The following is a 15,610-nucleotide window of genomic DNA, read 5'->3' on the forward strand; positions in this document are numbered from 1 at the left end:
ACTACCATAAATATAAAGAAAAAATCAAGTGATAATCTGAAGTCTACTGAAGTAGTCTTAAATCACTATTGAGAATAGTATTCCGGCTCCTTCGTCGCTTAGGTAATATCAACAGCCCCATGAAAGCCACTTTCTAAAATTCCCGAATCCAATGATTTATTTTTCCTCTCTCTTTCTTCGTATGTGAATATAGGATTGCATATATTCTCACAGACAACAAAATGTTTCATATTTTCTAGAAGAAATTATGTTTGTCTGAAAGGCTTTCCCAGCACCTTCTTTTTCAGCTATTGAAAGAAGTATCTCATAGTTCAAAAAATGTTCTGAAGCTACGTATTATATACATACCCCTCCCAAATAAGGGATGGTAGATAATAGGAATGTCAATCAGTTCTAGGGTTTTCTTCATTAGCGGCATCTTGAGACAGAGGCCTATGCATGAAGCACATATTGTCTTCTGCACCCTGCTGTCGTTAATGAGATTTCTTTGCCATTCATTCCTTAACAATAATGCTCATCCTGACCTTTGTAAAGTACTTCAAGATGCTGCTTCAAAAGCACTAAGCAAGTACTAAATAATATTATCTGATTATTATAACTCCAGTGACAGCTATGGAAAAATGTTTTCTGTGTTTGCCCAGAGCTAATGACTACTTAACAAATATCACTATAGTAACACAACTATTTCTAATTTTCTTCCAAATTGCCAATGAGACTTTGCTTCACTTTCAAGATGAGATGTTTCTGCTTGTACATTCTGTAACTGCATTGAAATTCCACCATTTTTTACAGTGCAAATTCACCTTTCTTGGTCACAGAAGTGGCAGTGCAGCTATCTTTTCCTCTGGCAAGCAATAAAGAAAGAGAATAAAACTCCTTTGAAAAGACTCAGTCTGAGAGCTGAAGAAGAGTCTTGGAGCCTCTGCTCTCATTTTCCTATCTCCCACCCAAATGAATGTCTCCTGTCTTATGCCCTGCAGTGTCTTCCTGTAGGCTACAAAATAGGAGCTACTTAGTTTTGGCAGAGTACTATATAAGAGTGAAAGGTTGTTTTTTAACTTCATATTTCTTGGTCAGCAGAGAGAGGGTGGTATATGGAATGGACAGGAGCACTGGGGAGCCAAGACCTCACAAGTCATTTGGTTTTTTGACTACTAACCTATCTCCATGGGTAAGGTACGGGGCTACTTCCCAGAGCCTGCTGCCCTCTCCTGCTGCTGCAATGGGTCTCACCACGGCGCTGGCAGAACAGCATAGCCAGTGCTCAGGCAGTGACCTGGAGGGGATGTCGCTGGCTGGGTCACTGTCGCCGTACACTGCTCAGCTGTGACAGCATCTGCTCAGCCTTCAGAGCCAGAAAGGGACACGATGCTGTCCTCGCATGCTCTGAGCAGCGAGCAGCCTTCTGGGGAGGGAGGAGACGGGCAATTGAAACGCATCGGGGAGAGAACGGCAGCCAAACTCAGTGTCAGTGGGGACAGCAGGGAGAAGAACATGTAGAAAGGAAAAAGAGGAAGAAGGGGTGTGCTAAATGACAAAAGGGCAGAGAGGGGAGAGGGCAAAATGCAGAGGGAGACAAAATACCTGTGATGGTGTCAAGAGCTATTTTCTTACCTAAAACGAATCCAAGAAAAAAAAAACAATTAAAAAGGCTAAAACCCAAGTTCCTGGAGTTGTCTAAGCATGTGCCTTCCCTGCTTTGGGAATGGCAGGTCCCAGAGCAAGCTGCAATGTCTGTCTCAGCAAAGCAAATATGACCCTGTTCTGCAGCTGACATTGCTGCTGCAGCCTGAGTGAACTGTGAAGGAACCTGCGCTAACATCAAAATGCTGCTTTCACATAAAAATGACCTTTACAGGAAATTCCTCTGTCTATGCCTCTGAGTGTTTGGAATAATTTCAGTAAAAGCTTATCTCAAAAATTCCACTAGAAAGAAATGCTCCATGTTTTCATTCCAGAAAGTAGAAGTAGTTTTGCTCATATTGTCTGAAACAGATCAGAGCAACCATCTGCTTTATCCGCTGCCATCTTCCTCAGTTCCTAACAGTTTTTAGACCATCTTCAGCTTTAGGAGGTGTTCTTCTGTGGGAGTTGAGGGTAGCATGGGTATTTCCCCAGCATCAGAGGGATGCTAGGACACCCTACCCACTTTGGCTGCAGCCAGAACATTCAGGGCTGTCGGGGAAGCCTGGAGCTCGAGCCTCACAACAAGCCTTTCTGGCTCTGCAGCAACAAGCTTCACGCTGTGGGTCCTCAACAAACTTCACCAGGTCTGCAGACCTTTGTAATCCTGCTTCTGAAGTAACTGCCTGGTCAGGTGGCAGGAAACAAGGCCAAAAATATCCTCGGCTTGTGGTAAGTCCAAAGTTTATTTACTCTGGTATTCTTTAGTGCATTATTTTGGTTTCAAAGGATGGCCTTTTTAGTTGGAAATTTCCTGACCAGCTGTGATTTGATACTCAACAGGTCTGCTAAGAAAACCAAGGGGAGAGAATCAGCAACAAGGGCAATCTTGTGAATGTGAATAGGCAAATGAACCAGAAATCCTTTTTTCTCTTTATCCTGCTCCCCCAGGGGAAGGACAAGAACAGTACTCAGCGTTCTTGCACAGGCGTGGAGGTTTCTGTGGATATAGGTGTAATTTCTGCTCACCGTAGTACGTCCCTGATCATTAGGCAGAAAGTTTCAACATAACATGGCCTTTAAAGCATGGATATTTGTTCTAAGGTTTATACTGAGTTTCAGCCCTGTGTTTTATGTTTTGATTACCATGCAGTTCAGAAAACCCACAAGTATCTTGACACCTGGTAAGATAACGTTATGATTCATAATAAAAGTTACCTGACTGATTCTGATATACGGCAAGGGATGGTAACAGCTAAATCATACTGATATTCTTCCAGTATGAAATATTTCTTCCAGCATGCCCTGTAACATTTGATATAGCTTATCTATCTTCCTCTAGGTGGAGTAACCTCATGCAGCTCCTCCTGCAGCTACAAAGAGGCACTCAGGTTTTATTGCTAGCAGCTGCTCCACTCCAGAAAAGGAGGAGGCTTCCCTCCATTCTGCTTAGCAACATAGTCTGAAGGTTTTATTCAACTTCAGAGAACATTACAGCAGGCAGTATGGCATCCTAGTGAATGCTGTGTCTAAGCATGCAATTAAATTACAATTCTTGAGTGTAATATTCTGCACAGTTTCTATAAACATTGTTCAGCTGAATCTTGCAGCAGTTAGTTGACCATCTTAACCTCTAAAGACAGTGGTTTATGGAAGAATGAATTGCAGGCACCGACGTCTAAATTAGGAAAGCACTTCACATGCTTAACACTATATTCAGGACAGAAATTAAAGAATATCACTTACTTGGAACAGTGAACATGTTCTTTAATGTCAGAGACCCTTAAGCTAAAGATGAATTATACTGTGTGTGGATGTTGTTTGTTAAATAGGCTTGTAGTCTGAAACAAGGTATTAACCAGCTCTCAAACAAGCAGGATGACTTGGAAAGACAATTTTTTTTACAAGAAAACTATTTATAAAATATTCAAGGCACTTTGGCACTACAAAAACAGTAATACAAAGACATTAAGTAATAAGAAGATCAATCACAGCAATTACTAATAAGACAATAATGTTTTCTTACACAGCTTTTAGATGTCTTATTTCCTCTAGATGGAAAATACTTTTGCTGCTCTGTAATGTTAGTTTAGTTAAGATGTAAGATTTTGCCTCCAGCGCCTCTAGCGTGACTTTCCCCAGCCACAATCAAGCGTCAGTATCACTAGTTCAACACAGTGCCACTAGCTTGACCTGGATAAGCAGGGACAGGCTACACTAAAGATCATGGCAGTTGCGTGAAGAGTGTGGTAATGATGGAGCTAAATTATTCATTCTGCCGCCCAATTATTTCTGATAGCTCAGGGACTGCTGTATAGAAGTCACATCTCTTTATTGTCTGTAGCCTACAGGAGTGGAACAGCTTACCTGCATTAACAGTCGTACTGAAGAGTCTCTTCTGAGTCTGTGTATGTCTTTTCATTGCACTTGTAGAGTGCAGAACATGGGCTAGCTGCATGTATTTAAGGTCCATTGAATTATCACTGCTAAAATAGAGTTCACTTGTTTAAATGACTTAGTCCTTGAGGATTGGTCATACAGATAATATGTATTTTGTCTGCTTCTTTGTTCTTTCAGAGCCATCCACGTATGGCGTGATAAAATCTTTAGTGCTGGTTATGTGTCACGATGTAAATGCTTTGTTTTGTTGTGTGGCAGTTACCAGGTGCCTTTTCTTACAGCTTTGGCATTTAATTGTTGAGATGCATTTTAGTTTCCTAAATTATGTAATCTGATTTAATAAAAACTGCTTACAAAAGAAGTAAATATACTGACAAAGGCAAAACATTATTTCATTTATGAGATTTGTTACTAAAAACAGGGCTTTACTGCATTCAGTGTGCTCACTCATTCCTATTTATCAATGTTTGTTTAAGGTTGCAATTGAACAAAGAACAGTAAATGCAATTTGGTGTAAAAAGGCAAGGTCACTTGGCCTGAGTCTTAGTTAATTTATCTTTCATGACAGATTCTATTTTCTGCTACTGGTATTATTATCCAGCAATACATTTCTCCCATGATAGTGCATCTGTAGCTCTTACATTGCCAGACTTAGTGGTAGCATTTAATTTGTGTGACATTATTCAGTTATCAAGAAGAAGTACTGCATGCTGAGAAACACAGCGGCTATTTAATGATAGCACAAAAAAATGAGCTCTTTTAAGCAAAAGCAATGTCTGAAGTACTTTGCTAAAACCGCTTTTCTTTCTGAGGCTGCACTATCCCGTTCCCATTCCTGTTCCTGTCCCGAGAACCTGGGCATTCACCAGGTAGGTCTCCAGATGAAGGTTAACAGGTAGATATGCTGAGACACTAAACACAGAACGAGCTTGACAATTAAATTTAGTATCTTTTTCCTTAAGTAATGGCAGCTAAATAATGTGCAAAGGCTGCAGCACTGAGTTATAGGAAAGCCACACTAAGATAGCTAAAATCATCTAGTCTATTCCCCTTCCTGTGTAAGATCAGCTCTACATATGTAATATTCAGCTGAAACTAATCTAATCCATCCTTAGAGACCTACAGTGATGGAGGTGCCATGTAACTCAGCGTGTATTTCCTATATTATACACATATGGTTTAGTATGACATTCTGATATTCATACCCACATTAACTGGAATACAAATACACCCATGACATAAATGACCCAACAATGTAGCTGTAAAACAGAAATTTTCACTGGGAGTCCTAACAGGAGTAGACAGTGGCTTGCTCTGGACAAAATGTTCCTTACTACCTTTACCTACAAACTGAAAGACAAATGAAGATGGTGGATGGCAGTTTTTGGAAGTCAAGGAAGCTGGTGGAGTGGTAAATTAGACAGATGTCACTTGTAGAGAGCGATCTGAATTGTTTGGTAGGGTGGGCTGGATTGAATATCCTGTTTTAATACAGATAAATTTGCAATCATACATCTAAGGAACAAAGAGCACAGTTTATACAGACAGGATTGGACAAAGTATTTCAAAATGATGCAACATGAAAAGAAGTCAGGGTCTTGGTAGATAATTAACTGAACATGAGCCTGCAGTGGGATGATGAAATTAGAGAGTGAGTATCAGCCCTGAAGTCTAAGCAGGGAAAATATGAAGTGGGAGTAGGAAGGTGGTATTAGTTCTGTTTAAAGCAAAAGTAAAATCATCACAGGAATACCATGTGCAGTTCTCATACCCGCACTTCAGAAAGCACTCTGACAAATTGGTGGACAACAGGTTAACCATGAGCCAGCAGTGTGCCCTGGCTGCCAAGAAGGCCAATGGCATCCTGGGGTGCATTAGGAAGAGTGTGGACAGCAGGTCGAGGGAGGTTCTCCTTCCCCTCTACTCTGCCCTAGTGAGACCCATCTGGAGTACTCTGTCCAGTTCTGGGCTCCCCAGTTCAAGAAAGATGAGGAACTACTGGAGAGAGTCCAGTGGAGGGCTACGAGGGTGGTGAGGGGACTGGAGCATCTCCCCTATGAGGAGAGGCTGAGGGAGCTGGGCTTGTTCAGCCTGAAGAGAACGCTGCGAGGGGACCTAATATATACTTATAAATATCTCAAGGGTGGGTGTCAAGAGGATGGGGCCAGACTCTTTTCAGTGGTGCCCAGCAACAGGACAAGGGGCAACGGGCACAAACTGAAACACAGGAAGTTCCGTCTGAACATGAGGAAGAACTTCTTCCCTCTGAGGGTGATGGAGCCCTGGAACAGGCTGCCCAGGGAGGTTGTGGATTCTTCTTCCCTGGAGATATTCAAGACCCGCCTGGACAAGGTCCTGTGCAGCCTGCTGTAGGTGACCCTGCTTTGGCAGGGGGGTTGGACTAGATGATCCGCAGAGGTCCCTTCCAACCCCTAACATTCTGTGATTCTGTGAAATCAAAAAGTAGTCAGAAAGTCCTGCAAAAAATGTGTTGAGGTCTGAAAGACATGCCTTACTGTGAAATGCTAGGAATGAGCAATCTGCTTGTCTTGTTAAAAAAAAAAAAGACAACAAACAAGCAAGGAATGCTACTACTTAAATGTAAAAAATGTTTTTGATTGTGGTTGGCTTTTTAGTGTAGGAGGAAAAGGCATGACAAAAGAGAGTTTGAGGTATTTTTCTCTTGAAAAGAAAGAGATATGTAAGATTTAACTGCAAATAAAGCCCTTAAAAACCAAACCCACCCAGTGAATAATTAGCCACATTGACAGCAAGGTGCTGGATCTTCTACTCCGTACTGCTCTGTCTAAAGGTCCTTCTGAGGATATGACAGTTTCGGGCGAAATTACGGACCTGCTGCTGAGATTTACAGCTGAGGTGCTACAACTCGCAGGACCATAATGATCTTTTCCAACCTCAAAATTTGTGATTAGCTGACTAACGTCATTCTACTTTCCTTCTATGAATTCTGTTAAATCATATTGATGCATACCTGCTGAGGAAGTAGCCCTAAGTCCTTCAAGTTTGAAAATGAGGCATAAGACTGCACCAGTTTTGTACAGATTTACCATCGCTGAAATCGATAGCCTTGTATTTGAAGATAATCTTGAGAACGGGGAGACTGCAGAGTTGTTTCGGAACGGCACAACCTGTTCCCACCATGGAAAGAGCCATTAAAAAATTATACTGAATCCCTGGAACTAGAAACAGTACTTAATTTTGTTTCTACAGACATTAGTTCTGCTGAATACAGAAAATTACATCCTTCAGTTTGTCATTTTGTTTATATGTTTTTATGTTTGAAATAATATCTAACCGTTAAGTGGTCCTGACTGGAAAAACACCAGACTGTGTTTTCAATAAATAATTCCACTTTAATGGCAAAGTAATAATTTAGACAGATACAGTGCGCACACCTGCAAAAAAATATACGCAAGCTGGTTTACAAGCTAGAGGAACAATAAACCAATAGAAAATACATCATCCAGTTAAGTCCGATGACACCAAATACTTATTATTAGGGCTTTACAAAGACTACAAAACTTTTCAGATGATTTATTTCACTGTTTCTGTCTATTTACATGATATGTTACATCAAAAATGTACAAAATATAAAATGTGTACAGACAAATGTTTCACAAACAATTTCTGAGTTGTAAACTAGGTGGACTCACTGAGATGTATTGCAGGAAGTTTTGTATATGCAATATTGTGTGTTTGTGTGTTAAATATGGCAGGAAAATATTCGCAAGTTTGCTCAGAGCACAGGTACAGGAAAGAGCAGCTTTCCTTTAGTTCTTTGAGTCAGTCAAGGTGTAGGTGCTGACATTTTGCATCAGAAGCGGATCCAGATTTGGGGGGCATGATGTTGGTCTGACTGAATCCTACATGCATAAAATCAGTTAAGAGTTTTATTAGGGCAATAGCACCGTGTAGGAACCTCTAGATTCAGCGATGCAGCTCAGTGCCATTTGGAAACTGCATTGATTTGTCTTTGTTTTACAGCGAGTGACCACAGGGTGGCCACAAAGAGTTAATAGCACCAAATACACATCCTGAAGGTAGCATCCATGGAGGTGTACAGTACATGTCTACACAATGCCAAAGCCCTTAGATACCTTCTTGTTTATATGCACCTATTTTAACCAGATGCCTCTTGTGGTAAAAGAGGGTTTCCGATTATTCTGAGCAGTTTGAATGCAATCTGGTTGTAGCCTGCCATGACATATGTACTTAAAACATTTTCAGATTCTTTTCCCCCCAAAATGTATTGGCTTCACATAGATATTGAAACATGCTCGCGGTAGCACTGATAGCTCCTGCATAGTCATAACAACTGTAAGTACAGGACAAACACACCAGGTAATAACAGCTTTTAAGGTTTGCATTCTGTATTTGTTTGAAACATACAGGAAATCTCAGCAAGTGAAACATCTCTTAACACCAACAGAATAAAATACAATTTTGTTTGTTTGTTTTCAGTTTGATTTGTGCAAGGCTTTTTTTTTCTTTTTTTTTTTTTCCAATATTTACAGTACCCACCCAGTAGACTGTGCAAAACCAACCCACTTTTACAGTATAAACTCTTCCTCTTACACAGTGGACATCACTGCTTCAGTATTCTTTTATGCTGAATTCTTCATGTACAACAATAGCAATCAAAACAACATGCTAAAACTAGAAAAAGGAAAAAAAAAATCATATATTTGTGCTCATGCTGCATCAAGTGCATCCAGCTCTGCTGGATAAGAATTCAAAACATCTATCCTCCAAAAATTCCATTCCATGTGACCAAATGGGTTTGAGCTGATTTTCTCAACATTTAGGTGGCAGTGGAAGTGGGTTTGGGTTCCTTGTGTATTTCTGAGGGTAGGCAGAGCAATCTATTCACAAGATAAAAATATTATATAGCAACTGTTCTTTCTCCTATCCATTTCTTTAAAAAATCATGATATACAGATATGAGGCTACTGTGTTAACTGACGTTTTCTCATTAGTAAATGAAGAAAAAAACAGTGTAAATTACCAATGGTTTAGGAATTAAACCAACTGTAAAACTGTTCTAGAAATCTGTTTTAAGGCAGTGAGACAGCACCATAAGAAATGTTCCTTCTTTCACTGAAAAGGCTCAAACAAATGAAGCCCTAAAAAGCCTTTAATCAGTGTTGGTTAATAATTGGTATAAAACTGTTGTTAAGGAGTGGGCAGGTGGTTAAAAAAGACCTTTGTGGTAAAAACAACTTTATAAAATCTGTGACTCGTGTACTAAAAACTTGATGGAGCGCATCACCGTGACCATGGCAGTTAGAATTAAATTGGCACTTATCCAGCATATCACAGTCATGTTTTCTGGTGATTGCACAATACTATTTGTGCTTTCTGAGTTACTATCCTCATCTTTGACTCATTTTGGAATGGGCAGTAGCGTACAACACATCCACCACTGCAGTCCTGTGACCAGCACCATGTGGCACAACAGAGGTTAGAAGAGAATTAGAAGACTGCATTATTCACGCAGCGCCTCAGGGTAAACTAAAGGAAAAAAACAAAAAGAAGTTGCACTGTAAACTTGTATAGAGGAATAGAGACAGAGAGAGAGAGACAGAGAGAGAGAAAGAGGAAAAGAGAAAAAAAAAAAAATCCAGTTTGGCTAACACGTGTGCAATCTGCTTAGATGCCCTTGGTCTAGGGCCCTTTCCAGTTGACAAATGGAGTCTCATTCAGCTCCATAGGTATTGAAATGCCTTGAAATGAAACTAATTCAAGCTTTTCACTTCAATTTGTCTTCCTGACTTTGCAGAATTAGGTCTCCTGCCTACCTACAACACACCATTCTCACTCAGGGACCTCGGCGTGCTGCTTTAATACTGGCAGTGGTCTAGTGGAAACAGATTTTACCATAATCCTCCACCAAGGTTTGTCCCTTTCAGAGAGTTGATTCAAGGGATGAATCCAAAATGTCGTCATGGTGGCTGGTGCTATCACTGTCACAGCTTTGTGCGCTCGAATAGTTGGCTGCCTCTTGAAGCCTCATTAGCATATTCATCTGAAAGAAGAAAGCAATGTTTACATAATCTCCTCCCATTTAATGCTGCAGTGACCGTGTTAAAATTTAATGAAGCTCCCTTGCTGTATGAGGTGTGCTGGTATCTAGCTGAGGGGACCATACAAAAGGATTTCCGAAAGGGCAGGGTGTCAGCGGCTCCTTCTGGCACCCTTTTCATTGCCTTCTTGTCTTTAAATAGCAGTGTGAGTTTAAAGGTCCAAAAAGCCAGAGGGATACAATGGAGCTGCCTGACAACTCTCTAATTCAAGGGTGAGACCGGCTGCAGCTGCAACACTGGCAGGGGAAGGAAGCCATATCACAGCTGGACATCTGGGCCCATATTTGGAGACAGTCAAGCTTCCAGATAATTTTTGGATGGCGTAGGCACACTACATTGGAAAAGCAACTGAAAACATAATCACACTAACATAGCCCCTCTGCAAGAGAGAGACGGGGAGGGAGCGAGAGAGGGGTGGACCGAGGCCAGCTGCTTCATGAGAGTCCCATCTGCTGTCAAGGACCTGACTTCAGCAGGGGAGCAGCAACAGATCCTCCTACCCAGGAGAGCAGAGCCTCCACATAATTTGGGGGTTATTAGAACCTGAAGCCCATCAGAAAAATCATCAAAAAGCAGCATTAAGCCCCAGAAAATTACTTGGATGCTTGACGCCTAACTCTGTGTAATGATCAGGATTTTATTTATAAAACATCCTCTTCTGCCAGCATGCTCAGGGCTGCAAGCGATGTTGACATTGCTTTAGTGTTTTTCAAGGAATAAATATGCTGTCATTATAAAAAAAAACAGGCAATGAAAAACCAAAGAGGGGTATTCTTGTGTGTTTGTTTGTTAAGCCCCTTTTTCCAGTTTTCTCGGGAATCCTTACATCGCTATGGCTTCAACCTGCACAGCTTGTAAAGTTTTCTGTAGGCATTGAACAGTGTTTTGCTGAAGGTTTAATAGGTATCCACGTTTGAGAACGCAGGGTACATGTGGTGGGTGTGCAGTGCAGCCTGCATGTGACATGTCCGGTATCCCCAAGCGTGATGTCTGCCTCCCTGCGACCTCCACCACAGGCGGTGGCAGCCCTCCCTTCACCAGCTTCAAGCTTCTGATAGTTAGGCAGATACAGATACTGATCTCAGTGTGCAGGGAGCAAGGGTGACAGGACACTGAACTTGAGCTGCCCAAGTACTTTCACCATAGTGGAGGTGATGCACACTCACTTGCAGCTCAAATCTCAGGGTCAAACAAACACCCCAAAGCTTATGGACTGGTAGACAGGGGATCGAATAAGGGGCTTTTCTACTCTGCTTCAGGATGCAAGGTCTGGTTTTGGATACCAAACACTTCAGTGAGGCTGAGGAATCATTTTCTTAGCACTGATAAAAGTTAAATGGATTTTGCTCTGAGAAATTCCCTTTTCAAAGGGCTGCCTGTTTTCGAGAAGTACGGTTCTCTAAAATGGTATTTTGAATTGTGATAAAGGCAGTCTATAGAGAAAGCACTGTACAAGAACAGCAGTTCAATATATACAATTTAATAGTCTATTATCAGAGGAGGCAATGGAAAACTCAAATGTCTGGGATTGTATTTAAATAAAACAATACATGGCATTGAGGGAAATCAACCTCTTATCTTTTAATGACACCACACTTGCATTCCTTTTACATTAAGATTGTTATACAGTCATCAGTTATCTTGAAATGTTCTGAGGAATGGGAGGATGCCAGTCTAATTTGCATTTCCACTAAATTATCTATGATAGACAAGTTAGGTAATGTGAGTTTCTCAGTCCTTCATTTGTAGAACATAGATCAAGCACTGCCCAACCTGGAAAGGTGTTTTTAGAATTAACTGATTAATAAGTTGCTGAAGAGTTATAAGATTTATAATGATGAAGACCAGATACATTTCTGGGCCAACAGGAAATGTAAACAATTTAGGGACATATTAGTATGATGGTGATACCAGCCCTTCTGCTAGATTTTCCTCTTTTTTTCAACCTTTTTAGTAAACTATAATAGGATTCATTTTAAAAGCCCATTTTGGAACAGTTACACAGTAGTTGTTTACTGTACAGTGTACAATTTAACATGTGACAGTAAAGTACACATTGAAAAGTCCTGTCCCGAAAGTTTAAATCTTACCAAGGGATCTCCCTCTATATCAGTCTGTGGAACATGCTTCGAAGTTGTTCCTTCCTTTGCTGATGCATAACCTTCATAACCAACATCTTCTGGTCTTAACTGAAGCAACGATGGCCACTCATGCTGGAGAGATGCAGAGCTCCATGGATAAGTATCAGCTACCCACTTGGAAGGATCCTCCCAGGGTGCCCTCTTACCGTACATCTATATTATGGATATAACACGGGTAAGTATCCTACAGAGTTTTCAGTACCAGTTGTAACAGCAGACAAAAGTCATCAAAAACATCTAAACCATTGTAGTAAGTGGTTTGCTTTCAAATGTGCTCAGCGCTTGGATATAAGACGTTCAAAAGACCTCATCTCCAGTAACGCTCCTTCAATATGCAGAGTGGCTGCAAGCTGAAAAGCACTCCGTAACTAGGGATAATTGTAGGCAACAGTGGGAGCCACAAGTTTTTGATACAATGTGAAATGAGACCCTTAGGCAATTTGCTTAAGGTGTATCAGTGAAATTAACTCAGACCTATCTAAAACATTCGGGTCAACTGGATTTTGTTTGAAATGAATTAGGAAGTGCCAGTACAGATCGTTCTCTTCTCCTAGCAAAACGGGATGCAGAAGCAGACACCTGTCCACACCTTAAGTTTGAGACCTTTCACAAGGTTAAGAGAAGAAATTCACAAAGGGTATGTTTTCCCTACTATGAAGTAAAAAAGTGCTTATGAATCTGGAAGGAGGACAGAGGAAGGAAGAAGGAAAGTGTTGTAAGTTTAGTAAGTCTGGTAGCTTCCTCACTAAAATGCACCCTTCCGCACATTGCTGTTCACAGGCAACACGATAAACAAGAGCCCCTTGGTTGCTGCTTTACAGATTTCTTTTAGCTGTGACAGTGACACACTGGGATGGGCAGCCAGTCACCAGGACTTTCTGTGATTTTTTCCTAGCTCAAACAGCCTCACGCAATCCAAGGAGCAGCATAATATTGGCAGGGCATACACTCTTGGAGCCTTTAGATGGGCTGCACTCCTAAAGGGAGTAAAACAGTGGAGGATTTTAGTGCTAAAGCCAGAGAGGAGTTGTGCTTATCACTGCAACACCTGCTCCCAGGCACTTGCTGAATTCAGAGCTCCAGGCTAGGCAGCCAAGTTCCCTATATTATGCACAGAGATACTCAAAACTCCTTCTGCCCTGCACAGAGGCCAGGCTGCTAAAATAAGCCTAAATAAGCCAAGAGGAAATGTTTCTCAGCAAGGCAGCAGGCTAACTCCAGGCTGTAGGCAGCACTTCCCCTCATCTGAAATGAACAGCAATTAAATCTTTTCTGAAATCCGGAGCAAGGCTTGTAAATTCTGTGTCTGATAAGTGAGTTTGTAAAGTACCAGACTAGAAAGGCATTTTCTACCCATGCCTGGTTCCAGGAACATCTAATTATATCATATAAAAGATTTCTGTTTATTATTAATAATCTTATTCTATGGAAGCCTTCCAAAGCAGCTAAACATCAGAACGGTTCATGAAACAGCATATTTTCTTCTATATGCTGCCATCTTCTGCTCCACAACTGAAGTTTTCATTGAAGTAGGTACCCTGTATACTTGGGAAGATACGAGCATGAAGAATATCACTGCATTTTTATAGCTGGTCTAAACAAGCGCTGCTAATCTCACTGTGGCTGTTTGATCAGATATTTGGCAGATTTTTTCACAAGGCATAAACACTCTCTAATTCCCACAGAGATAAGCAGTTTTAGGAAAATGTGAGATATTCAGCCGGCAAAATGCTAAACCTCCATCGCATCAGTATGTGACTATGTCAATACAAGGTGATAAAGAAACCACAGCTGCTTACTTAGACAGCTCTTTGACTAGTCCATAACAATCCCCTCTGCACTGTGCAGTAATTTCTTTCAGTGTCATGTGTGGCAAAAAACTTTCCTTTCCACAAAGCATCTTTTCAGAGGACATAGAATTGCAGTGCATAAAAGAACAAGGAAAGGAAGAAAGCCAAATAAAAATTGAAAAACAAAAGGAAGACAGGATTAGTTCCAAGATTCAGGTTTTCTCCAAAGATGTGGAATGATCTGAAATCTTAATTTATATGGGACAGCTTAAAGCACTATCTACAGCAAATTTATTTGTAGCCCTCTTTCTATTAAAGTAGAAGAAATTTTAGTAGTTCATTAGCAATCAATGGATCTGCTGCTAACACCTGGCTCTGGGGAGGACAGGATAGAGGGAACCGTGAAGCACTCTAATCTGATGGCACTGTTACCCACAATGAGAATTACGGTAAAGAGGAGAGATTAGCCCATACAGAGAAAGAATAAAGGAGGAACAAAACTATGGGAAATACAAGCAGGATTGCAACGTATAAGGGCAAACAGGGACAGACCTTCATGTTCAGCAGGGCCACAGTGTAAAATTGTCTCGATCTGGTTAGAAAAGGCCAGTAAACATTTTTTTTTTTTTTTGAATGGTGAAAATATCCTTGTTCACAAGCTTTCCTCCACAAGTCTCCGTGCCTACCTGAGTACGTATGTGGGAGAGGATTACACAGACCAAAGCTATTTTCTTGTGCTAGTGTAAGGACGATTAACGTAGGGGGGTAGGCTGAGACTGCCTTGACTCAGGGAGGCAATCTGAGCTCTATTTAGCACTGCTGTGAACTCTTTAAACAGCAGAAAAGAAGAACCTTCCTCCAGTCACAGAGAAGAAACCCTCTTCATAAAATACAAGATACGCTAGTCCTGGAACAGACAAAGCCAAATTCTACATCAAAGTGAGAGCAGGTCAAAAGGAGTCCAAGGCTGATTTCTATAATCCCTCCACAGATTTTCTTCTTGCAAATGCAAAAGCATTCATACTTGGATGCATTGGGTAAAAGTGGCTTAGAGAAAGCCTATGAAACTAATTAAAAAAAACCTGCTGGGAAGTAAATGACATACCTGAAGTCCTTCTCTCACAGCTTCCAGAAGATATGGCACCAAGGAATAGTTCCAGAGGTCTGTGAACCACACTCTGGAGCCATCAACATCCATAGGGCAAGGGAGGAAGAGGCGGGGACCTGAGAAATCAAGCTGTGTATTAAAAAGGTAGAACTAGGGAGCATACTAAAAATAACCTTCACAGAATTAAAAAAGTCATATTGGAGCAAAGTCAAGTGAAGGGAATACTAGTACAGGATTACAATAAGGGAGCTATCAATCGCCTCTTATTAAAAATGAACATGTCACTTTATCCAGTTTTAGGGCCTGATGAACACCTACAAATTTTATGGGCAAAACTATGTAAAAGGATGACTTCTTTGCTAACATAGCGATTCCACTAAAAGACCTCAGGTACGTGTATATCTCCCCCCTGGTAGTTTGCTGAATTGACTTGCTGTCCAAGTG

At 41.0% G+C, this 15,610-nt stretch overlaps 1 protein-coding gene across 14 annotated transcripts in view; it reads right to left on the minus strand.

The window, feature by feature from the left end:
* Positions 1 to 7,376: 7,376 nt before the first annotated feature.
* Positions 7,377 to 15,610, minus strand: part of NAV3 (neuron navigator 3) — a 563,756-nt gene continuing 555,522 nt past the window's right edge. For 13 of the 14 annotated variants that reach the window (XM_075427918.1, XM_075427911.1, XM_075427912.1 and 10 more), the window contains 3 exons: positions 15,164 to 15,282; positions 12,218 to 12,421; positions 7,377 to 10,069 (listed from right to left, as the gene is read on the minus strand). In XM_075427918.1, coding sequence (XP_075284033.1) covers positions 9,950 to 10,069; positions 12,218 to 12,421; positions 15,164 to 15,282 — 443 coding nt within the window. In that variant the 3' untranslated portion in view covers positions 7,377 to 9,949. The remainder of the gene's footprint in view (positions 10,070 to 12,217; positions 12,422 to 15,163; positions 15,283 to 15,610) is intronic. The other variant, XM_075427908.1, reaches the window with a different exon arrangement.

Source organism: Opisthocomus hoazin, chromosome 8 (assembly GCF_030867145.1).
Source record: "Opisthocomus hoazin isolate bOpiHoa1 chromosome 8, bOpiHoa1.hap1, whole genome shotgun sequence".
Taxonomy (NCBI): Eukaryota; Metazoa; Chordata; class Aves; order Opisthocomiformes; family Opisthocomidae; genus Opisthocomus; species Opisthocomus hoazin.